The following is a 22673-nucleotide window of genomic DNA, read 5'->3' as shown; positions in this document are numbered from 1 at the left end:
GCAAATCTCCGAAACAAGATGTCTCATCTCCACCAAGGAAGCATTCTAGAACGGACGGCCCCTCTTGTTTTCCCTGACATAAGCGATAAGGCGATATTATGGGGCCATTTGGCTATTTTGCGGCTGTGTTCGGTTTGGGTGCGCTAAGGTGAGGTGAGATTGAGGGGTTACATTTGGGAGTTCCTTATCGTAGTGGGGATGTGATGGGATGGGGTGGTGGTGTTTGTCTCGGGTTGATTAGGAGTTTGGGGTTTTTTCTAGGAGGTTTTTATACATGGGTTTGTTGGGTGTGGCTTACGGACTTATGGTGGTTTTTACTTGGTTTTGGTGCTACTGTGTATTAGTTTGTTAGGGTGAAGGCTGTGTTTGGGTTGGGTTTTCGTTAGTGTATCAGTTTCGTCTCGTTTTGTTAGTATCTGGGATGTAGGATATAAGATTCAGAGTTGGATTCTATTTGTTCTCTACGGGTTAGCGGTTTGCTCAGGAACAAGTTGGACATTGTTGGTATGACTTGTGGTAGGACAAGGGCTTTGGTCTCCTGTTCTCTGTGTTCGTGTTTCACCAGCTAATGGCTTTATGATGATCTTTGTCCTGCTCAAGTGCTTATGCTTGGTATCGTGTAGATTAATTGTTGCTGTTTTAGGTATGTTGGTTGGTTGGTTATACTGGTTAAACTGTGGCTAAAGTACAGGGTTGGATGCACCTTCAGTGTCATAGCTGGGGTGTGAAAGGTGCTTGGTTCTATATTTATCGATATTTGGGGACAATAAAGGTAAGGAATTCTTTGCGAATCAAACATGTTTATATATGTGTATAGTCATGAGTAGTTAGTAGATTCATGTTGTAGATTATACAGAAGATGCTCATAGATATATATATCTTGCCCATTTAATGACAACTGCAAAACACAGAACAGGTTGTTGAGGTCTACACGGTTAGAATTCCGATGGATTTTATTAAGAGCTAGGAATTCATTTGTTTCGGACTGCTTTAAAGAAATACTTATACCATAAGAATAAAAAACGAAGTCTTCCACGAAGGAAGTGTGGGTAAAAAAGAATGACCGACGCAGGGATCGAACCTGCGATCTCTCGCGATCATGATGTAAAGCGAGCGCCTTAACCACTGGGCTAGTCGGCCAATTGATGATGAGTTATCTAATTTTAAAAATTGAAACTCTTAAAATCTAGCATTTTTAGAAGCATCCAAGAAGCAAATGTGACTATATGTAGTCGGTCTAGTCTTTGCCCTTATATCAGATGACTAAAAGGGAAAGACTAGCAAGACAGAGACAAGTACATTGCGGTGAGTACACAGATAATACGAGCTTCCGTAGAGCCCTGTGAGAATCACCAGTATCACGTGACCCTAAACTCTATTAATAAGCACAAAACACATCTTGATACTGTATATAACTAACTGTAATTTACTTTCCTACTCACTTTCTTTCTACTTCGCAATATCTTTTAAAACATCTAAGCAGTTACGAAGTAATTTTCAAGCAGTTTTTGACACACCCAACTTTTATTTTATTATTTTCTTTATTTTTTCCCATGATGGAGTCCAGCAATTCTCACATAGATGTGGGTGGACCTGGTTCGCATCCTGAAAGAAACCAAGGTATTGGGAAAACGGTAACTAACCACTTCGCAAGCAGTTTTTAATTGGTTGCTAAGTACTTCATACTACCCAACAGGAACCAGCTCTTCCCATTCCACTCACATCTGCCAAACACCGTCACCTTGAGACGCTCGAAGTTGAATATGTAGATGATTTACCAGAGTATCCAAAAAGCCATATTCATGGATATGCATATGTTGTTTCTGCAAGAGGACGATCACAAACTGAAATGGAGCAAGTTGCCCAGGAGGTAAATACTAAGTGATGCATAAGTTAAACCAGTTCACTACTAAGCCATTCTAGATTCAATATACAAAACACCTGACTCAGGGGCAAAAAGGACCAGTGTATTCCCCATTTCTCGTGTGCCATGTCAGAAAATGGACCTGGAAATGCTCGGGGATCTATGCGTGTGAATTTTTGAATCCTTTGCTTAGATCGCTTCATCATACCTCTGTGGACGAAAGTATATGGCAAGAAATTCAAGAAGCTCAGAGGGAGACTCAGATCTTAGAAACTGATCTTGGCAAACGAAATGCCTACAGGTATTTATAAAACCATCAACTACTTATCAACTAATTACTAACTACTTATAGTTACTATCGGTCGAAAATGAATCTCTTCAGGAGAGGTCATGCCTGCGTCGACCACCTTCCTACATGTAAGCCGGTTTTCAAGAGATATAGTCAAACGGTAAGCCTTGAGCGCTCTATAAGTGGCTTTAAGTACTCTCTAACCGCTCTAGAATCCGCATGGCGAATCTACATCCTATATTGGCTGTATAAATGAATCCTCTGATGTTGTAACCAAGCATCATAGGGAAGCGATACAAGCTCATATAGTTATCGACCTACAGTTTCTTGAAGATCTTGTCAATAAAGAGGTCCTACCAGCAACTGAACATTGTGGTGTTTTTCAGCCTCTATCATCCCGGCGAAAACATTGTGGTAGGTGACTTGTCAAGAGTTTAATAACCTATTACTAACTACATGAAAGGTCGAGATCATCACCAAGGACCAGGCCTATTAAAGCGTACACCCTGTGATGTCATTTTTACTGGGCTAGTTCCAGTGGATATCAATCAACGTCCATATATCGTATTTACATCGCATGGTGTGCATAAACATCCACCACCGCCTCGTCGAGAAAGTAAGTGCCTTGGGTCATTATCGATCTAATTAATAAATAATTATTAACTGGATTATTTATATAGACAGTCGCAAACGCCAACGATCCTCTTCATCTAGTATCTCTGAAACCCAACCCGCTTTACCACAACCCCCGTTGTCTCAAAGAAGTGCAAAATCTGCCTCCCGATCTGCTTCACAGAATGGTGATAACGAGTATGTCTCCATGTGCTTAAGGTAATACTTACTAATCAGTTAGGTCCTCAAGGTCCTCTCAGTATCATCGCGATGATGCGTCAACAAATGCTTTGACTTTAGAACAGAGACGTCAAGAGCTTGAGCTTCGAAAGCTTGAAGCAGATGTTAAACAAAAGGAGGCAGAAGTCAAACAACGAGAAATGGATCTCAGAAAGCAAGAGGAAGAAATACTTTCAATGGAGCTTGCGAATGAGAAGTTAGAGCTTGAGCTTATAGAGCGGCGGATTCAACTTCAAGAACGTCACCAAATTAGTTTACATTAAGTGGTTAAAGAGTTGCTAAATAGTATTTATAATACGAACGAAAAAGAAATATTAATTATATATTAATACTAAAGTATTACACTGAATAAACACATGTAAATTAGTTCTCTGCTTAAAACTGCTTATAGTTAGCTGTTTACTATTGAATACATGTCCACTAAGGTATTCCCTACTCGCTCGACTTGAAAAGACGACCCCAACTCATCTACAACCACCATCAAGGCTGATACTAAAAGCTTCTTCATCCTGTTGCTGTTATTTTTAACCGATTGATTTTGGACCCCATATTGCGTATGCAAGGTGAGATGGCGGGGGTGGGGGTAGATATTAGACTAACAGTTAGATCACTAATATTCAGCCAGGCCTGCAGATTATCATTATTTTACCTATTAGAAGGATCGACTGGAGGTCATCTGAGTGGGGGTATCGCTTTAGTTTGATCATCGTCACGCATATCTCAGATGCATAGTATTGGAAATGCACATCGGCACGTGGGCGCTTTACTGGAGGGATGGAGAGTGGCTTAGCTTCTAGTTCAATAGTATCTGTACGGGGACACGAATAATACCTCCGATTACGTCTCCCCAGGTAATAGTTTACATTACTATCAAGGTAATAGGAGCAAGGTGAATCGCATATATCGGTTAATTCATTTATCCAGCTACTTACCCTGTACCGGCTGACCGGTCTAGCCCTTCTAGAACGATCACCTGGACTTACCCGTCGGTTAATTAGGCTGAAGTTGCTTCACATTTTCTGCTAAATGTTTCATCTATAACATTGCGTTCGCTATCATGTAGATTCGGCGGTGTAGGAAGTTCTATGCATCGGATTTTGCGTTAGTGCATTCATTGCTTTACGAATCCTTCTCTTTATCATCGCCTTTTCATCAAATGTACACGAAACTTTCCCCGTGTTTCCCGCAGCAGCGTCAGTTCTGAGTTGAATATATGCTTCTTCAACGCGCTGAATAGTGATGTTATGACGGCAGAATTTCTTATACTACTAATTACTCCGACAATCCTATATAATTCTGCTGAATCGTAGCCTCCCACGGAGAGTAATGGCGCACCGGAACCATACCATCGCTTCTAAGGTCTCTGTAACAAACCACTCCAAGATAAAAAGAATAGAAAAAGGTAATGGGGATTCCCTGACACGCATATGTTCATGCCCATAGTCATATTTTATCCCACCGTCCTGAAGCCAATAACCTCAAGGATGTTGACCTTATGCTTAAATGTGATCGACACAGTTCTACAGATTAAACCAAACCATTATCACATCTAAGCGCATACTAACTGGAGACTGGTACGGGTCTGTGTAGGTCGTAGTGGCCGGTTTTCCGATAGTTGCATCTTCTGGCGAGAATGGATCCTTCGATTAGAAGCTCCTCAACGGCCCCAATAGGGAGGAACCGGTTATGATCCTCTGGGTCAACTACCCAGGCTACGCAACCATGAGGAGTACCGACCTTCTCGCGGTCATTTTGGCCTTGAACCTGATGTGTTATGCAGGATACGGAACACTCTGATGGGCCATACCCACTGGTCAGGATGACACGGTCCTTCCACAAGGAAATTGCCTCTGCTGTGATGGATTCACCCGTCAAGGTTTAGAAACGCAAGGAGAGTACATCTTCAGGGCGAATCGCTCGTACCAAGGATGGTATAAGACAGGCCCGGTTTGGTGACAGTGTTTGAAAAAAATCCATGGGATGGCATTGATGTGGTCCGCTGTTGATGGCGTGCAAACGGTTCCCCCCCGCGACCAGGGTGCCCAGGATCTCAGTGATACACGCGTCAAACGCGTACGATGCAAATTGCAGAGCTCTGGTCTGCTCGCTGGCATGGAAGGGGCAGGAATGATGGTGAAGGCTGGAACAGATGGCTTGATGTTCCATCATCCCCTTTAGATTTCCCGGTAGATCCGGATGTGAAGACTACATAGGGTAGGTTATCCGGGGAGACTGTATCGACCAGCTTTCTTGGGACTGATAAATCATCTAGGATATCCTGGTCCACGACCAAGTGTGGGAGGTCTTCCCACATACGTTGGTTTTGCCGAGAAGTGAGAATAATAGGGGCTGCTGTTTGTGACACCATTTCTCGCTGGCGTTCCTGCGGGTGCTCGCAATCTAGAGCCACAAAGGCGGCACCAGCCTTGAGCACAGCTAACATGGAGATGATGGCCCAAGACCTTTTCTCAAAACAAATAGGGATAAGCATATCTGGATAAATTGGAAACACAGCTAGAGCCTGGATACGGGTTGCGAGACGGTCTGTTGCTTGCCACAGATCATGGTATGTGAACGAACCATCCTAACTATAGAGAGCTTCCTTCTGAGGATGTTGCATAACCGGCCGTTCGACAAGTGCATGGATGGTCGCTTTCTCGATGGGTGCGTAACTTGCATTCCAATCCAGCAGCTGGTCCATATCACTCTGGCTCACAGCAGGGATTGCAGATGGCTTCTGATCCGTATTCGCGGCTCCTAGATGACGTGTAGCAAGCTCCCACTGACCCAGGAGCGTCAGCACCTGTGCCTCAGGAATCATGTTTGGGTCAAAGTGGGCGGTAATGCCTATTGACCCATCTAGACAAAGACTAGCGTAGAGTACAATGCTGTATCCATAAATATGTTCAACGGATAGGTCGTGACGCTCGTTTGCAAACAATTCAGGCCTCTCAGGTTGTGGTGGCTGGATAATCAGCACACACTGCATTTTGCAAGCGTTTTGAGCCCCCGGATTGAGGTGTTGAAGTCTCTGCATACCGATCGCTTGAAACTTCGTTGCATTTGCCACGGAACGCTGCACATCCAAAAGAAACTCCGAGGCAGTTTTCGTGCCATCGACAAACAGTCGCAATGGGACTGTATTTAATGTCGGTGCAGCAATGTCATCGATACCTTGCACCGGTAGATGTCTGCCATTTAGCACGGCACCAAACACAACGTCTGTTGATTCGACGTAGTAGGAATATGTCATTGCCCATGCTGCTTGAAGAATGACAGACTGTCTCGCAATTGCAGGTCGTTTTTGGAGATTGAAATGGCGTCTAATACTCTTTTCTGCGTAGGGGCAATAGTGATGCTTAGGTACGGTAGGATATGTGTCTGTGGTAAAATCCCCCAGCGTTTCTTCCCAGTATAATTGAGCCTGGTTCATTACACTAGTCGCATATTCAACGAAGGTAACGAAAGACGCGTGAGGTTTCAAAGATATACCATTATATGCCTGCTGGACGTCATTCAAGATCATATCGAAGCTGTATCCATCGTAAAGACTATGGTGTACCGTCCAGATGAAGTACGCTGGACTCTGGCTGCGAGCGGGCACAATAGAAAACCAAGTCAGATTTTCTTCAAGAGAAGCATGAAGTGCTCTATGGGACTCGACGGCTTCCTCCAGACTTGGAAAGTATCGCCATCCGGGAAGCCCCTTCAGGACAACTTGGGTGAATGACTGTCGTCGTCCTGTCGCTATAATTCGGGTCCGAAGGATTGGGTTTAGCTTAAAAACCAATTCCCATGCGTTTTGGAAACGCTGGATGTTAACCTTCTCACACAACTGGAAGACATAATGGCCGTTGTATGCAAATGGTTGTAAGGATGCCAACGCCATGAGTCCTTCCTGAAATGGTGTACATGGATATATGTTTTCGACCAGGTTGCTGTCAATGCCACATTTGTGTGCTGCTTCTTCTCGCACCAGTGTGGATTGGAAACCTGACAGCCGCCTCTCTCTAACCATAGCGACCTGGGTCGCTGGATCATAATGACGCACATTAGCTACCATTTCGCACAGCTTGGGTTCGAGAAATAGGTCGTGGAAGGTGAGTTCCAAGTGATGTTTATGTAGTTCGCGCACCAACTTGATCGCTGACATCGAGTCACCAAATTGAAAGAAAATATCGTTCATGCTGAAAGTAAACTCTGGAATATGCAGGATGGAGGACCATGCCTTTCGCACTATATGCTCTGTTGGACTAATTTGTGTGCTATCATCGAGCTTCTTCTCTGGCACACGCTTGTCGAGGCATTCCGTTGCCAACCTTTGCAGGCTCATGCGGTCGATTTTCCCCGAGGCAGATAATGGAACATGTGACAGGGCTATAAATATGTGTGGAACCATGTATGGGGGTAGGTGCCGCCGTACATATTCTGCTAGATGGTCTATAGCCTGGAGATATCGATTCTCCGTCAATATCAGGGTGTCATTAGTAGCCTCTCGGAATGAGACGAAGGCCACCAACACTTGGCCTCTCGCGACCCCGGGCCGCATGATACAGTCTACTACGACATCAGTGGAGTCGCACTGCTGGGAAATGCAGTTTTCAATTTCTCCTAGTTCCACACGTTGTCCGTTTATCTTTATCTGCTTGTCTCGCCGTCCAAGGTAGTCTATTGTTCCATCGGCAGTATAGCGAGCAGTATCGCCAGTCCTGTAGAAGCGTTGAGAACCATCACTCCCCCATGCATGGCTCTTCACGAACGCTTGACCGGTGGTGATGGTGTCATTGAGGTATCCACGAGCTAGAATTGGTCCCTGTATAAGAAGCTCTCCGACAGCTCCAACAGGACATAGTTTGCGATAATCCTCAGGGTCTGCAATGTACGCCTTGCAACCAATTGGGCGGCCAATATTTGAGACCATGGCACCTTCTAAAGAGATATCGCCAGACAGCGAGAAGATAGTGCATTCCGTAGGCCCATACGCATTGATAACTCGACGATTGTTCACCCATCCTTTGATAGAATGAGGGGTGACCGTCTCCCCTCCCAGAAGCAAGGTACGAACTCCAGGGACCTCAGTTGGCTCAAGTGCAGTTGCATATGACGGAGTAAGAAATGCCCAATTGGCGCCTAGCTCATTTATTACTAATGCCGGTGTCTGTAAGCGGGCATCGTCATCCGGCATGCAGATACATCCGCCATGGTATAAAGTACCGAGTATCTCTGTGATGGAGGGATCGAAAGTGAACGGAGTATTCTGATAAACGCGAGAAGAGCTGCTAAGCCCGAAGACACTACCCTGTTTCTGGAGACCATGTGCGAGGGCCCTGTGATCGACAACCACACCTTTGGGCTTCCCCGTACTACCGGACGTGAACATACAGTATGCTGCGCTATCCAAGCATGGCCCATTAGGCTCGGGACTCCCAGCCCTTACGTTCGCAACGGCGTTGTGACAGACAGGCACCCAGGCCAGCTTTCTCTGGAAGCGGTTTCGCAGGTTGGCTAGAGGGCCGTGAGATAATTGTCGCTCGGATCCAAGGATGACTGTTGCGTTGACTTGATAAATTATGCCCTCGAGTCGATCAACCGGGGAATTAGGATCTAGGGGCACAAAGGCGCCTCCAGCTTTGTGGACTGCCAACATGGCAACAACTGCCCATGGCGACTTTTCGAAGCAAAGCGGCACGAATGTCTCCGACACTATTCCACACTTGACCAGCTCACGCGCCACTATCGTAGAGTATTGATCAAGTGTTCCGTACGTCCAAGTCCCCTGTGACGAACATATAGCGACAGATGTCATCGGATGGCATGATAGTACTTCAGGTACACATTCGTTTATCGAGGAAGGTGCTCCCCGATTCCAGGCCTCTATCTGGTGAATACTTTTGGGCCCCGCCAGATTCACCTGGTTGACTTTTGTCGCAGTGTTGTTGCCTATACATGCTGCGGATTGTAGATATGCTTCTGTAATATACGGGACGAGGCGACTGAATGCATGATTCTTCGTATAATGAATTGTGATGGAAAGAGACTTTTCAGTGCAGATAGGCACCACTATCATATCATACTAACACCCATCAGCTAATGGCAAATTCAACAAGAGGGGTTGTTGTGAGTTGGAAGTCGGCTTACAATCAGTTTTTCAGCCCCTAACTGTATATTGATGCTTGCGGCAGGAGTATCAAGCCAGAGAAGAGTATTTGCAGTTTGTGAGTCACATTCAATTTGTTGGCAGGTAGAATGTTTGATAGCAGCAGCTAAGCTGTCATTCTCAGTTAAGATAAATCCGCAAATCATCGGATTTCGCGCCGATGATAATTTGCTAAGGTTCCGATAGGCGAACGCGACGTTATCCGAGCCCGTGTATGCCCGGAGAACCAGAGCCCAGGCTAGCTTCTTTATATCCTCATTGAGCTGTGCCACGGGATGATCAAAGGTGTCCGTGTAGGTCCCCCAACCTGCATCACCTTCTAATAGCTGAGACTTGGCCATGGTATCAAGGGAAGAACGAGGCTGGATGCGCACTCCTTAAGTCGGGGAGCGTAATGTAAAATGTGAAATGAAATGCGATTTGCGTTCGAAGCGGTGTTCATCTCTACGAGCCGCACCCAATGCCATTTGTGGGTAACAGACTATAGGATTATATTGTCGGTCTGAACCGGGCTTGTGCCTGTGATTACTCAACCCTTACAATAGGTTGTAGCTGGATAGATGAATCCGTGTGAGCCCTAGGTAGCATCGCAGGCCGATAGAGTTCGGAGCTCGGAATGGATTCACTGCAACAATACCTCGCCCGGCGTCATTATTCCTTACCACAGGAAGTAATAAACGCCACCGCAGGACCCCATAAAGATACACAAAAGACTGGCTATTTGTTCTATTTTAGGTTTCATCCGATTAGTAGAGGCCAGTGTCCTAGTCGACTGCGGGTATGAGTAAGTGCACCCCGATATGATATAGTATAGTTCAATAAGTTGAATTATGGAGTTATTTGCCAGATAGAAGCCTACTTCTTATCGTTGTCTAGATGTGTCGAAAATACGACTTAACCAACAATCTCTGCAGTTGCCATCCCATGGAAGTCTATTGAGCGGCTTACCTCAAGACTACTAAGTCATCAGTAGCCCAGGACACGTTCTATTTACGGATGAGTCACTTCTTCCGCGAGGGTGACAGTACCTTTGCCGAAATAGGAACTACAGGTCATAGGTGTCGAGAGTTCATCCTCCCTACGAATGCTGTTTGTCTGAAACCAGTAACATGACTTTCGATAGGTTATATGTTGCCTACAGCTCAGGACGCTGCCATGGCCGAGAGGGTCCACCGTACCAAAGGACACACGATTTCCAAACAAACTATCGTTTTTGAAGGTGATGGCAGCCTCCAGATGATTGTTCAGGAAGTTAGCACCATCATCAGGCACAAACTAGACACCACGTAGTCTTGATCAACACTGGGAGATACACGATTGAACGTATGATCCACGGAAAGGATGCGTCTTATAATGATGTAGTAAATTGGAAATACTTGTCAGCTGGGTATTTTTTTTTTTGGTGCAGATAACAAAGCTTCGGGCAAAGTTTGCAACTGGACAATTTCCACATAGGGTGAGCTTGAAGCAGCGCTTGTGCATCCAGATTTGAAAGATGGGACAGGGCTTCGAATGGTGGAGGTCAAGAGGGCCAGGGATGATGCACAAAAGGTATTGAATATACCCACTGCATGAGAGTAATGGGAAAAGCTCGAACAGTGAACAACGGCCTGACGCGATGATTTATGTTGTAGTGGGGATGCCGGGAATGGTTCAAATAAAACAGATTTCTCCCGTCATATATAATGTACGAAGATCCGTTGAAATAGCTTTGTGGTTATTTGCAAATAACGATGATCTCACATCATAGCGTAGGCAAAGTTGTAGACTCATAATTATGTGGCTCTGACAGGATGACTTTGGGATCAGCCGCTTGAGCCAGGGAGGCATTGATTTTTTGCTGAGCTTCTTGGCAGTCATTGTAGTGTGCATCGTTGGGTCGGACTACCGTTCGGATACAGGAAAAGAATGTGTTTAATTCTGAAATCACTGTTCCTTGGGCAAATGAATTTGATATGCTCGTGGCTTGGCTTACTTGCTCGGAATGAGGTTGGAGAAGTGAAGCCAAAATCTCTGCGCTTGGAAGTCCGTATAAAACAAGCTAAATATGAGGAACGTTCATTAATAACTTGTCCTTTACGTGCAGGTGGCCTACAATGAGCGGGTCAAGCATAAAAAAAGACATCTGCAACTCACTCTCCACGTGTAATCGGAACGATATTCTTTTAGGTGACCCAAGGATTGCATTCCGCATATCATTGTCTCGAGAATCTTTCGACACAACCCCCCGAGAGTGTGGGTCTGTGCGGGTGGCAGATGCTGCATGATGTATGATTGTGTGTATAAGTATTCCAAATAGACTATTAGTAAGATATATCCTTGATGTGGGAACCTCTCCATTTGCCAATTCTCTGGCTGTATATCGCTAGAAACCTTTAACAATTGCCACACGTCTTCTAGCAATCTGGACATATTCCTAAAAACATTAGTCCACACACGCATGCTGTGAAACAGCCACGAGACATACTGAGGTGCAGAGCATTCGGGGCTGTCATTCAATGTCGACCTCGCAACCTGGACGTCTTCGCGTACTATACTCATGGAAAAACTGACCTTTTCTACAAGCGATACCGGGGAAGACAGAGCCTGACTCAGCCTAGTCGAGATATAGAGGTTGATCCAGTCCACAGCTGGGAAGGACAAACTAATGTTGTCTAACTCCATGCAGTTTTGCCTTGGAATTCGTGGTGGTCGTTTCATTAGCGTTGTTATGGCTTTGTCCAGTGTATAAGCTGTCAGGAACAATTGTTGGCGGATATGCATCGCTGTGATGACCTGGTTTCTAAAGGACGGTTTGTGCAGCCCAATGGTAAATAGTGCGTTTCCAATATCCCCTAACCTCCGCCAAACACGTCGATCTATCGGATTTTGAGCTATTGTATTAGCATCAAATGTCCCAATTATATCGATTTTGCTCACCCACTTTTGCCACCGTAGATTCTAATCAGCAATATGATGTCTTGGATAAGAAGCCATAAATAAAGTTCAGTTTTGGTACCGGTCATTTCTTGGAACCGTATACATGTGTTGACAGCGTGAGTCAGGTCTTTTAGGATCGTCACCCTTGCCCGTGAGTCTGTCTGTGATGCACCACCATTGGAATCGGATAAGTCATGCCTTATAGTTAGGGAGAGAGCGACAGTGGCATATATAATACCAATTACGTCCCACCGCAGGCAATCCTGATCACCTAGACCTTGCTGGATGTGGAAGTGGGAACTGAAACCGTCGGCCAGCCACCCCGGAGAGACCGTGGAGTTATGAAATACGCTGTCCACAGTTTCAAACCCCCGAGTGTTCACTTGTGCGAAGAATGTATCAGACTGCGACTGTGTCAAGTAGGAGAGGAAGGAATAGACGAGTTGTTTCATGAGGAAGCCGGGGGCATCCGGTGGGAGAGAGTCTAGGAGCTGTTGGAATGAGGCAGAGCTTTTGATGTAGAACAGAACCTGATAGGCAGCGGAGATTGTTTCCATTTCATCAGGCGATTGGCACGTAGTATGTGACATAGGGGCACCGCTGGCTCGGGAAGCATTGCCGACAGAATGGCGTCCTGGTTGCCGGGGCTCCATTAGAGGTTCCTTGTAAGTCACAGCGCCGATGCGAGGTTGACGACAATTAATGGGGAACATGGTGCATCAATAATAAATCAACTGTCTGCATTTTAACCAAGTTCTTCAGCGCAGGCAAACATGCTTCTGAGACAGCAGCCACATTCGCTCCATGTCAGTGGCCCCTTGTCATGTCTCAATTGCCGATCTCTCTGGCATGGGCTTTAGGATGTCGCCGGCACCAGCCCCTTGGAAGCAAGGTGCGGCACACTGTGGACATTCCTAAACCTTGCAGAAGCACGTACTTGAAAAGTTTCACTTCACCGTGGTACTACCAGCCATGGTTGTCCGTCGCAAAAAAGCAATAACCTCTCTGTCTAGACCACCGGTCATACTGTAATCCTACTACGTCTATGATGGTTCAGCCAGCCACAATGCAGTCATGATTGTGTCTCATAAGTACGCCTTAGCTTGCTTACGAGGCATTACACCGTATGTTAAACTATCGTTATCGTTGAGCTGGCTGGCTGAGGAACGAAAGCTCATATTTAAATTCTTGTAATGCGACCGTCGCATTCTGATCCGGACCGCAAGCCAAGCGAGTGCCCACCCTAGAGCTGGCAAATGAATTCCGAATTTCCGTTAAATTAGACACCTGGTAAAACTTCCATTTCCTAGATATACCATATCTAAATACAAAACATATGTGGCCTTTCCTCTTTTTGATTTTTTTTACATTTATTATAATATGTAGTTTGAAAAGTCAGGTCTTGGCAGGCATAGAAGAAGATATTCTATAAGCTGATGGAAGGAATTATTTATTAGTCTTTCACTATCCGCGGGCCGCAAGTTTACGCACCGCTGGGATCCGAAACCCTAATTGAACATTGGCTGGAAACGGCCTGCGTGTTTGGTTCAAGAAACATGACAACCGAAGTAAGACCCACGAACGGACCATAGCTGGTGTTGGTACTCACCTAATGACCGTTCCCAACAATCGGTGTCAAACTGTCATGCATTCAAGCACGCTGCTGCAAGTGGATACCCGTCATAGTGAATGTCCGTCTTCCGATTGCGGAAATCTGATTGCACAGGAAACTTTATCCATGTATCCAGGCCGTTAACACAACTCCCTTCTTCGCTTCCCTTGGGATCTACAGCACCTAAAACCCAACCTTCTTATTGTGACCCCGTCAAAGGAACAACTTACTACGGGGTCAACACAAAATGCTCCGTCGCAATGGCAAGAAAAGCTCCTGCGAGCCTTGTCGGAAGTCGAAGATCAAATGTGACCATGAGTTCCCCATATGTCAAAGATGTCAATATCGTGGCATGACTACAAGTTGTGTTTATCATCCAGCGCCAATGACTCGGCCAAATTCTCTGCAGCATCGTCGTCCTCAGGACCTTCAAAGACTGTCGCAGCTCATTCCGTCCCCTACACCTGGTAGGGACAGTATCACTGAAGATGTGTACGTGTTTTTCATTCTTCCTCTTCCTTTGGGTTAGATGATTGGCTTTGGACGTTTGATGGGGATGGAGGTTATGGCATACCTATACCACGGAGACCGACTGGCTGGTAAAGTAGTGCTGATAGAAAAGAGGGGTGACCTAGCCGGCAATGGATCGACTTGTAGGAAGGAGGTCTTAGCAACTATGATGGCCACGTATAAATCTTATGGGGAGTGAATACTGACTTCGTTTCTTAGACAAGTCTATCAAGGAACCTTGGACACCCAGCCTATGGGCACAAATGGGCCCAATTCCCCGTTGTTCTCACCCACCATTCCTGATATATGCCATGCAGACATCCAACAAGGGTCTACGCTCTTAAAACGTCTTAATGATATCTCAACCCTCGCGCAACTTGCTGAACGGTACATCCGATTGCAGAGCCATATGATTCCAATCCCAAATTTTATAGCACAAGCGACCATCGCGTCTATAGAAGGGGATCCCTCAATCGAAAAAATGAGCACCAGAGATCAATTAGCAAATTCAATTTTGATCACCGGAAATACCTGCCGCGAACTGGAGCTGAAGGTATATATCTCGCCCAATAATTTCTGCAAAACGTTCACGGGGCCTGCATTACGCTGGGAAGCGTTGGGGCTACTATTTACATGGGCCGCACTTGCTCTGTTACACTTACCATTGGGTGATAGGCTTGCCGAAAAGTTCATTGCATCTCAGGGAACTAATAAGGCGTCGTGTATTTCCACAATGGTGTACTGCAGTAATTTATGCATCTCACTGTGTAAAGAATATGCACCTCCAAATGAGGTTCTCCTATGGCTGTTGCACGAAAGTTTGACCCTCACAGCACAATTCTACGGCGATTGCAGTAAGCCCTCCTTGACCACACCCATCAACCCATCAACCCATGATAATCGCACTGAAGGCGTCATGACACTCCTACAACAAGCTTATCGTTCTAGGTCATCTGACATGGCAGCGCCTGGGCGACTTGGCCACTGAAGCCCTAGACCCAACTCCAGTCAAGTCTGGTGCAGAAAGCCCCGCGGTTTCAGTTCTCCTTTCCCAATCGCGAAGGAAGATTCTAGCTTCTGCGTACTGGATAGACAAAAGTTTGGCGAGCTTACACACTCAAGTCCCGCGCATTCCTTGCCTCCCGCAAGATTTTGAAACCCCGCTTGATATCGATGACGATGAGCTTCTTTCGAAGAGCTTTTCTCACTCGGAATTACTACATTCGCATAGCAGTGGTTGGAATCAATCGGGGCATATCTGCCCAGCTACATATATCCGCACTAGATATATCTTAGGTGGGCTTCGAGATGAGCTACTTCAACTGTCCCTCACAGCGTCTGCTGTCAATAGACTTCTAAAGTTAAAGTACGTTATTGATTCATTCTATTCATGGTTCGCTATGTTTTACTTATGATTTTCTAGACACCTATCTCGACGCTATAGGGCAGCCTGGCTGGAGATGCCGAAAAAGCTTCATTACAGAGACACCGACCAGGTCCAGACGATACCCTACATGACCTCTTTCCCACAACTACTACTCTTCTTGGATTACCTTCAGGGTGAATATCTTATTTATAAAGAGTTCACCGGAATTGTTGAAAGCACGAGACCTCAGCTTCTCTGGCACTGCAAAAGGACCCTCAATATCGTCATCAGTCTATTTGCCTCCCCTAAGATGAGAACGGAGACTAGTCTGCTGGATCGTATCCGCGTTGTGAGTTTTTTTTTTCCGTCTGTCACCTGGACCAATGACTATAGCCTTTCAAGACTAAGACCTGCTTCATCTGTCAGGGAGTATTATACGGTGTCCCATGTGCCGAGTACCTTATCCTCACCCTGAAGGGGTATGACGGAACCAATGAATTACAGGATCATTCACCATCTCCACTGGAGCTTATACGCAATATCAGTGCTCTCATCAGCTACCTGGACCAAGAGTGCCATGCTGATGATCAGCTTGACCTTTCCTACATCAACACATATAGAAATCTGGAGTGCGCTCTTAATGATGTTCTTGATTTGAAACAGATATACGCTCTTGGATGCGGTTCCGGTACTAGTTCCTCGACCATTTCCCCTGGCTCTGAGATACTGGGGAACAACAACAGCATTGGAGGTGAATTAATTGATTGGACGAATGAAATTGAGTGGATGAGACAATGGAGTGTGTAGGTATAAAGTAGGTCTCACTGGGGTGCAGACGCTAGGAGGGGGCACCTTCGCATACTCTGGTCTGGCTGAAGGGTTGGTCCAATACTATTTAGTGGAAGGAAGCACAAGCCGGGTCATTTCTTTGGTTGTGATTTCTGAAGCAGTTGTAGCTGTTTCAGTAAGGTAGATTTCAAAAGGGTATGCGTTGTGTTTTGTAGTTTATCAAAAGGCATGCAAAATGGGTGATGTTCTGAACTGCCTGTAACTAGTTAATATCATCTGGGTCTAAATGGTACTAAACAACTGTAAGATCGCTCATTCCCCTAGGGCATCTAGTAGAGCAAATACCTTTAGACCAAATAGATTCACTATATATAGCACTGCAACTACATTATAGAAGAAGAGTAGACAGTCACTTAAAGTATTTATTATTTTTGCTCTAGTACACTTTTTCACAACACGCTCACAACATGCATTTGAATAGACGGCCCCACAAAGTGAATAAACAAAAGCAAGAGATGAAGACGCTTAGTGAAAAATGCAGCTTTTCTTTTTCAGTTTACCCCCACTAAGAAATTTAAATATAGGAACATAAAAGAGAATGAGAGAAAGAAAGATGCGATATTCGCCCCATGAACAATCGAGGAATTACAGCCTGAGGTACACTCTGATTTATTCCGATATCAATGACGCAGTTCCATGCTCACCCTTTACCCTTAGGTTACATTGAACTCCGAATGGGCCTCGGATTAAGGTTGTCGGAAGCAGAAGTCAAAAACCTACTCGAATGTCACCTATACTGCATATATGAGTGGTCTTTGGCTCCGTCCTCGATCAACTTCTAGACTATCTCTATTTAACATTGATGGATTTCCTGCTTCATACTGTGCCGAGCTTGCCTATCAAATACAACCTTGAAGCTAACCCGAGAAGGCAAAATACCTAGCAACCCAGTTCTACACCTACGACATGAGGACCCGCCCATTGGATGCCGTGCACTCATCTCCTAAGACCTCCAAGGAGTTGATTGAGAATGGCTTTGCCATAAATGTAGAGAGTAGTCTTGTCCGCTGCTTCGCAGATAGCGAGTATGAAGCCGCCGGCGCCACCATGGTCCCTACGTACTCCTGGCCAAATGCACCCTTGGACCACATCATCATCGGCACTAAAGAGGTCCAGATAGACAGATTTCCACTTCAACATCTTCACGTCTATGCAGGCCATTTTTACAAAGAACAAACAGGCTCGTATGAGAAACTTTTCTACAATACGCCCAAGGCGGTGGTATTCTACTGGACATCGGTTGGCTCAAGCATGCCAGCGGCCTGGATTCCATGATGTACGAGTACCACTCCAGCCTACTTGGGACAGCTCTCGCCATCAAAACCTGGGCGCATCAACTATTGCACAAGGATGTCTCCACGATGCCTCCCATGCCCGTGTACAGCAACTCGGAGATGGTCGTTCAAGAAGCGCAAGAATACCTCCGCAGGGGTGTCGAATTCGCCGGGCGTCTCCCTCGCACTACCGTCGTCGGTGCCCAGGTTCGTTGCGGATCCAGTGCTGTACATGCCTGCCATCAGTTGGGAATTCCAGATTCCCAAATTGTCCGGTGGACTCAGGCCGATACAGCCAGACCAGGACCCTACAAGGAGATCCTGGAGAGTGACATTCTCCTCAACTGCATCTTTCTTAGCGAGCCAATCCCGCCACTCGTGGACTTCGAAGCACTGAGGCTGCCCCGGAATCTATCCGTAGTTTGTGATATTAGCTGCAACAGCCATGCCCCCTACAACCCCATTCCCATATGTTCTGGGGACTGTACGTTCGAAAAGCCGGTGCTCTCCATCCCTGTCCAGTCCGGACCGCCGTTTGAGTGTGATTTCTATCCCATATTTGCCCAGTGCTGTGCCAAACGAAGCTTGCGAGGATGCGGCCCAAGTGGCTCTGCCATCGATCAAGCAGCTAGGATCGTGGGATGATTCCCCAGTGTGGAAACAGCTTGAGGAACTAGTTTATGAGAAGCTGCAGACAATTTCGGAAACGAAAGTAGCTCCACGGGCGATGCTGTAATAGGGTTATAAGGTAGGACGACGTTCGCTCTTTGTCTTGTTAGACCGCATAGTAGAAACCTGATGAAGCTTAGGTCCTGAAGTTATGGGGTCAGAAAACAACGTCTCGTAGAAAGCGACACATAATACGTACATACTACACACAGAGCAACCTCACGAACGACATCAGGGCGGCGAGCCATTGTGCCTAACTGACATTACGAGCTTTGAGAAGGTCATCGCCACACCATTCTACCAAAATTTGCGTGTCGGAGCTGACAAATGACAATTTTCTTGCAAAATGAAGGTATTGTGAGATCAAAATGGGGGTCCTACCGGAGTTAAGCATTAAACCCGACTTTAAATACGAAACGTGCATGCATAAACTTTAGGGCTTTAGTGGTAAGAGGTGTCGGCCTTAAGCTTAGGAATCAATCTCGATCGATTGATATCCTAACTGAGTTATAGATTACGCTATTTAACTCATGGGGGCCAAAAAGTATCGTTTAGTATTACAAACCCGCTTATGACACACTGAGGTTGAATTACTAATATTGGTATATAGTTAACTACTAATATTTGAACTTCTACTTTATAAAAAGGCTTTGTAGTACTCAAGAGGTAGTCATTCTGTCTGTCAATAACAAGCATTAACTATCTACTTCATTGATTATCCCATCCATTATGTCTCTGAACCAAGCTGCCTGGTTCGATGCCGAAGGTCAGCCCTTTCGGGTTGGTCCTGCGCCAATGCCAACACCCGGCCCTAAGCAACTGGTCATCAAGAACCAAGCCGTGGCAATTGTAAGTCCATCATGTCATATCTAGTTGAGCTTTCACAAAGGTACTTACGGTTTAACCCAGAACCCAGCGGACTGGAAGATCCAGTAAGCAACCGACAAATACACAAGCCTTTAACCAGCCCGCACGCTAACATTTTAGGGCTGGTGCACCTTTCGTTAGGACATGGCCGATCGTAATTGGAATTGATTTCGCAGGAACAGTTGAAGAAGTTGGCGACGAAGTAACTCATTTCAAGAAGGGCCAACGTGTCATTTCGTAAGCTGGCTCTGCGGACCACTAGAACGTTCACCATTACTGATACGCGTGGATAGACATTCCCAGTCATTAAGAGACCAAGACCCTGCAAAGGGTGCATTCCAGCTCTACCCAATCGCCGAGGAAGTCTTCACATCTGTGATTCCGGATTCTATGAGTTTCGAGCAAGCCGTTGTGCTACCTGTGGCTGTCTCCACAGCGACAGCTGGCCTTTACCTTCCTAAATATCTCGGTCTTCCTTACCTGCCGTCGTCAAACCCTAAACCCACCGGAAAGACGCTCCTCATCTGGGGCGGGGCCTCCTCCGTCGGTGCAGTCACTATCCAATTCGCCGTTGCTTCGGGGCTGAGAGTAATCACCACAGCCTCTCCAGCTAATCATCAGTTTGTCAAAGCCATGGGCGCCAGTGCCGTGTTTGATTACAGATCCCCTTCTGTAGTCGAGGATATTGTCAAGGAGCTTGAAGGCAGCGACCTCGCTGGAGTCTACGATGCCATCTCCGAAGAACCCAGCTTTGAGCCGATCACCGAAATTCTGAAGCGTGTAGGCCGCCAGGTCAAAGTTGCTGCTGTGCTGGCTCGTGAGAAGCCATCAGAGGGGTTTGACCCCATCTTTGGTATGCTATATCCCATGATAACGCATAGTCGTGCAGAGCGCTAATGTTCCCAGTATTCTGTTATGAAATCGCCACAGCCCCGAATGAAGAGATGGGCGAAGTTATCTGGGGGAAGTTTGTGCCCGAGGCATTGGCCAGTGGACAGTTACAGGCGAAGCCTGACCCTGTGATTGTAGGTCATGGGTTGAGTGAAATTGAGCATGGGCTGAAGGTGCAGAAAGCTGGAGTTTCTGCTAAGAAGATTGTTGTTATTCTCTAGGCCATGGGCGCTTTAATTGTTTAACGCAAATGATTCTAGTATAATGTCGAGCCTTTCTCAGACCAGACGCAAACTCAAGGATATCTTAGGGTGGTGAGAGATATACCACTCCGCGACAGGTGTGCGGGGAGGTGACAACCCTCGCCTATACTTTACACTCTTACATCTGTTTTGCTTGTGGGGTTCCGGTCAGCTCGCGGGGAATCTTTTCTTGAGAACTGGCATGTTCGAGTGCTTATAAGTCAGTTTCACTAGCGCCAGACATGCGAAAATCTATATCATTTCCTGATCCACGCATTCTTTTGACCCAGCCCAGAGCGCAGCATTGGCTTGACTGTCTAGACTTGCTATTCAATCATCGATTTGTATTTCCAAGAGAACGAAACATCGATTATTGCAGCTTCTCAAGGCATGGCCAATAGCGAGACAGATCTGTGAGTGTCAAATAACCACTTACGCTCAACGCCAAAGCCTTAAGAGGCAATGTTCGAACCCATACTTACCGCAACATGATTTAAAATAACACATCAAAGCGAAATCGGTGCACTTTGCAGTTGGCCTCTGGAGTCACGATAGGCCTAGTCTCATCAAGCTCTAGGACCATACGTTTTCAGCCATATAGGGGAGACACACTAACCCTGGACTATGTAAGGTGAGAGCCCTTACCGGACAGCACAGGTTGTCAATGTAGTATCCGAGGAGCAAGGCTTGCAATGACAACACCTTAAGCAAGTAGAAAGATTGCGGTAGGGGTTATATTATGCTCTGGTAAGTGCCCAGTGGTACTATTGTAAGCTGTATTCGACACATCGAATCTAAGAAAGACGCGAGTAGACCACTCCAGTGAAGCCCTACTAAAGGGACCTCACAGTATACAGTAGATCACTCCGTAGTCGGTAGGCGGTGAAGCGAGCTAGTAGTGGACCCACCGGGAAAGCTTTTCTCCACCGCCGACAAGTTTTCGCTTTCCCTCAACAGAGCGAAGGTCTAGTTTTCCTTCATCATACAAATCATTTATTTACTTCTTTTCTTGGTGCCATTGTCTTAAAATGACAAGCGCACTCCCAGCCCTGGCTATTCCAGGCCAACGCCTGGGCTCAGTGACCTCCTACTCGGCCGGTCCAGGCACACACGTACAACAATCCAATGTCTACGCCTCCATCGCCGGCCCAGTCGTCGTCGAACCGGCGCAACCAGGCTCCAAAGGCAAGGCTACTCTAAGCGTCTCTCGCTCGATCAGAGCTCCCGGAACAGGCAATGCTCCCAAACCCGTGACCACAGCACCCGGCGCCAAGTCAGCGGCATCTTCCTCTGCTCCCAAGCCCAAACTGAAATATAACACCCTCCCCGCAGTCGACTCAGTGGTGCTGGCGCGCGTGACGAGGGTCCAGAAACGTCAGGCTACGGTGTCTATCCTCGTTGTGTTGGATGAATCCGGCAGCACCCAGGGTGTCAACCCCTCACAGACGACGTCCGATAACGACAACATTGAGGCGATTCTCTCCTCCGCCGCCAATCCCGAGAACCATAGCAGTTCCGACGAGCTCCGCTTCCAGGCTCTTATCCGGAAGGAAGATGTGCGCGCTGTTGAGAAAGACCGCGTCGTTATGGACGAGATGTTCCGCGTTGGTGATATCGTTCGTGGAACCGTGATTTCCCTCGGTGACCAGAGTTTCTACTACTTGACGACTGCGCGCAACGATCTTGGCGTTGTTATGGCTCGTAGTGAAGCAGGAAATATGATGTTCCCCGTTAGCTGGAAGGAAATGAGGGATTCTGTCACCGGTCAGGCGGAGTTGAGGAAGGTGGCGAGACCGTTTTGATGAGGTTGATCCAGTTGGGGTGGCATTTGTCGGTTGGCTTTACTGATGCTTCTTGCCCCCCTCATTTTCTTATCATTACAGGGCTAAGAAAGGCTCTTATGTGGCGTCTCTTTCTCGGTACTTCGGAGAGTCGCGTGCCGGCGCAGAGGGCTGGAGAGATCCGTTGGCCCCTCTCTCTTCCAGAAGAACTGTGCCGCTTCCTGCTCGGAACTGTCTTAGACAGACTATACGACTAGAGTTGAGATGCTCTGGACATTTCTCACGGAGCACACGCTCCATCATCTTGCATACTACTGCTGTACATATTAGAAGTATTGGTCTACCAGTGCTTTGTGCTTCACATTCAACGATGTGTAATGAGTTACGAACAAGCTAATTCAAGAGAATACAATAGCTCTTTGATCATCTAGACAGTCCTGAAAGGCTAGGCGCTCAAATCGCTGTTTACATACACCTCCATAGTATCCAAGGTTCTGGCCTTCTCCGTGCTGAACTGTAACCGGAGGAAGA

General features: G+C 46.5%; 9 protein-coding genes and 1 non-coding gene across 10 annotated transcripts; 6 read left to right on the top strand and 4 right to left on the bottom strand.

Moving 5' to 3' along the window:
* Positions 1 to 1060: 1060 nt before the first annotated feature.
* BDV27DRAFT_t19 lies at positions 1061 to 1140 on the bottom strand. The gene has a single exon. It is a non-coding gene; the product is annotated as a tRNA-Val (tRNA).
* Positions 1141 to 5070: 3930 nt separating this feature from the next.
* On the bottom strand, positions 5071 to 5448 carry BDV27DRAFT_152939 (uncharacterized protein; the record flags this gene model as incomplete). Its single annotated transcript, XM_032071680.1, has 1 exon — positions 5071 to 5448. The coding sequence occupies one exon, from the start codon at positions 5446 to 5448 to the stop codon at positions 5071 to 5073; it is 378 nt and encodes a 125-aa protein (XP_031932732.1).
* A 141-nt stretch (positions 5449 to 5589) lies between these two features.
* BDV27DRAFT_152938 (uncharacterized protein) lies at positions 5590 to 9503 on the bottom strand (the record flags this gene model as incomplete). Its single annotated transcript, XM_032071679.1, has 2 exons — positions 5590 to 9078; positions 9144 to 9503. 2 exons carry the CDS (start codon positions 9501 to 9503, stop codon positions 5590 to 5592), a joined length of 3849 nt encoding a protein of 1282 aa, XP_031932731.1.
* Positions 9504 to 10190: 687 nt separating this feature from the next.
* BDV27DRAFT_120629 (uncharacterized protein) lies at positions 10191 to 10593 on the top strand. Its single transcript, XM_032065162.1, has one exon. The coding sequence runs from the start codon at positions 10291 to 10293 to the stop codon at positions 10450 to 10452; it is 162 nt and encodes a 53-aa protein (XP_031932730.1). The 5' UTR covers positions 10191 to 10290; the 3' UTR covers positions 10453 to 10593.
* A 409-nt stretch (positions 10594 to 11002) lies between these two features.
* On the top strand, positions 11003 to 11524 carry BDV27DRAFT_120628 (uncharacterized protein). The gene is made up of 2 exons (XM_032065161.1): positions 11003 to 11203; positions 11299 to 11524. The coding sequence occupies exons 1-2, from the start codon at positions 11071 to 11073 to the stop codon at positions 11427 to 11429; spliced, it is 264 nt and encodes an 87-aa protein (XP_031932729.1). The 5' UTR covers positions 11003 to 11070; the 3' UTR covers positions 11430 to 11524.
* A 3-nt stretch (positions 11525 to 11527) lies between these two features.
* BDV27DRAFT_152937 (uncharacterized protein) lies at positions 11528 to 12794 on the bottom strand (the record flags this gene model as incomplete). Its single annotated transcript, XM_032071678.1, has 3 exons — positions 11528 to 11558; positions 11630 to 12035; positions 12086 to 12794. 3 exons carry the CDS (start codon positions 12792 to 12794, stop codon positions 11528 to 11530), a joined length of 1146 nt encoding a protein of 381 aa, XP_031932728.1.
* A 928-nt stretch (positions 12795 to 13722) lies between these two features.
* On the top strand, positions 13723 to 14175 carry BDV27DRAFT_120627 (uncharacterized protein). Its single transcript, XM_032065160.1, has 2 exons — positions 13723 to 13746; positions 13830 to 14175. Exons 1-2 carry the CDS (start codon positions 13727 to 13729, stop codon positions 14047 to 14049), a joined length of 240 nt encoding a protein of 79 aa, XP_031932727.1. The 5' UTR covers positions 13723 to 13726; the 3' UTR covers positions 14050 to 14175.
* A 3149-nt stretch (positions 14176 to 17324) lies between these two features.
* Positions 17325 to 18428, top strand: BDV27DRAFT_141121 (uncharacterized protein; the record flags this gene model as incomplete). Its single annotated transcript, XM_032069776.1, has 3 exons — positions 17325 to 17639; positions 17669 to 18233; positions 18277 to 18428. 3 exons carry the CDS (start codon positions 17325 to 17327, stop codon positions 18426 to 18428), a joined length of 1032 nt encoding a protein of 343 aa, XP_031932726.1.
* Positions 18429 to 19090: 662 nt separating this feature from the next.
* Positions 19091 to 20340, top strand: BDV27DRAFT_152935 (zinc-binding alcohol dehydrogenase family protein; the record flags this gene model as incomplete). Its single annotated transcript, XM_032071677.1, has 5 exons — positions 19091 to 19210; positions 19271 to 19293; positions 19349 to 19465; positions 19522 to 20081; positions 20135 to 20340. The coding sequence occupies 5 exons, from the start codon at positions 19091 to 19093 to the stop codon at positions 20338 to 20340; spliced, it is 1026 nt and encodes a 341-aa protein (XP_031932725.1).
* Positions 20341 to 21317: 977 nt separating this feature from the next.
* BDV27DRAFT_120625 (exosome non-catalytic core subunit CSL4) lies at positions 21318 to 22572 on the top strand. Its single transcript, XM_032065159.1, has one exon. The coding sequence runs from the start codon at positions 21390 to 21392 to the stop codon at positions 22161 to 22163; it is 774 nt and encodes a 257-aa protein (XP_031932724.1). The 5' UTR covers positions 21318 to 21389; the 3' UTR covers positions 22164 to 22572.
* The last annotated feature ends 101 nt before the right edge of the window (positions 22573 to 22673 follow it).

This window comes from Aspergillus caelatus (assembly GCF_009193585.1).
Source record: "Aspergillus caelatus strain CBS 763.97 unplaced genomic scaffold BDV27scaffold_10, whole genome shotgun sequence".
Taxonomy (NCBI): Eukaryota; Fungi; Ascomycota; class Eurotiomycetes; order Eurotiales; family Aspergillaceae; genus Aspergillus; species Aspergillus caelatus.
Note: the sequence above shows the minus strand (reverse complement) of the source record. Positions and strands in the feature narration are given on the sequence as shown.

What these genes read in the sequence shown, in the direction of transcription:
- BDV27DRAFT_120627 (XM_032065160.1), top strand. Translation starts at nt 13,727, where the DNA reads ATGCATTCAAGCACGCTGCT. An exon ending in ATGCATTCAAGCACGCTGCT is followed by an intron (nt 13,747 to 13,829) that starts GCAAGTGGATAC and finishes CCATGTATCCAG; the next exon opens with GCCGTTAACACAACTCCCTT.
- BDV27DRAFT_120625 (XM_032065159.1), top strand. Translation starts at nt 21,390, where the DNA reads ATGACAAGCGCACTCCCAGCCCTGGCTATTCCAGGCCAACGCCTGGGC.
- BDV27DRAFT_120628 (XM_032065161.1), top strand. Translation starts at nt 11,071, where the DNA reads ATGTGTTTAATTCTGAAATCACTGTTCCTTGGGCAAATGAATTTGATA. An exon ending in GGAAGTCCGTATAAAACAAG is followed by an intron (nt 11,204 to 11,298) that starts CTAAATATGAGG and finishes TCTGCAACTCAC; the next exon opens with TCTCCACGTGTAATCGGAAC.
- BDV27DRAFT_120629 (XM_032065162.1), top strand. Translation starts at nt 10,291, where the DNA reads ATGTTGCCTACAGCTCAGGACGCTGCCATGGCCGAGAGGGTCCACCGT.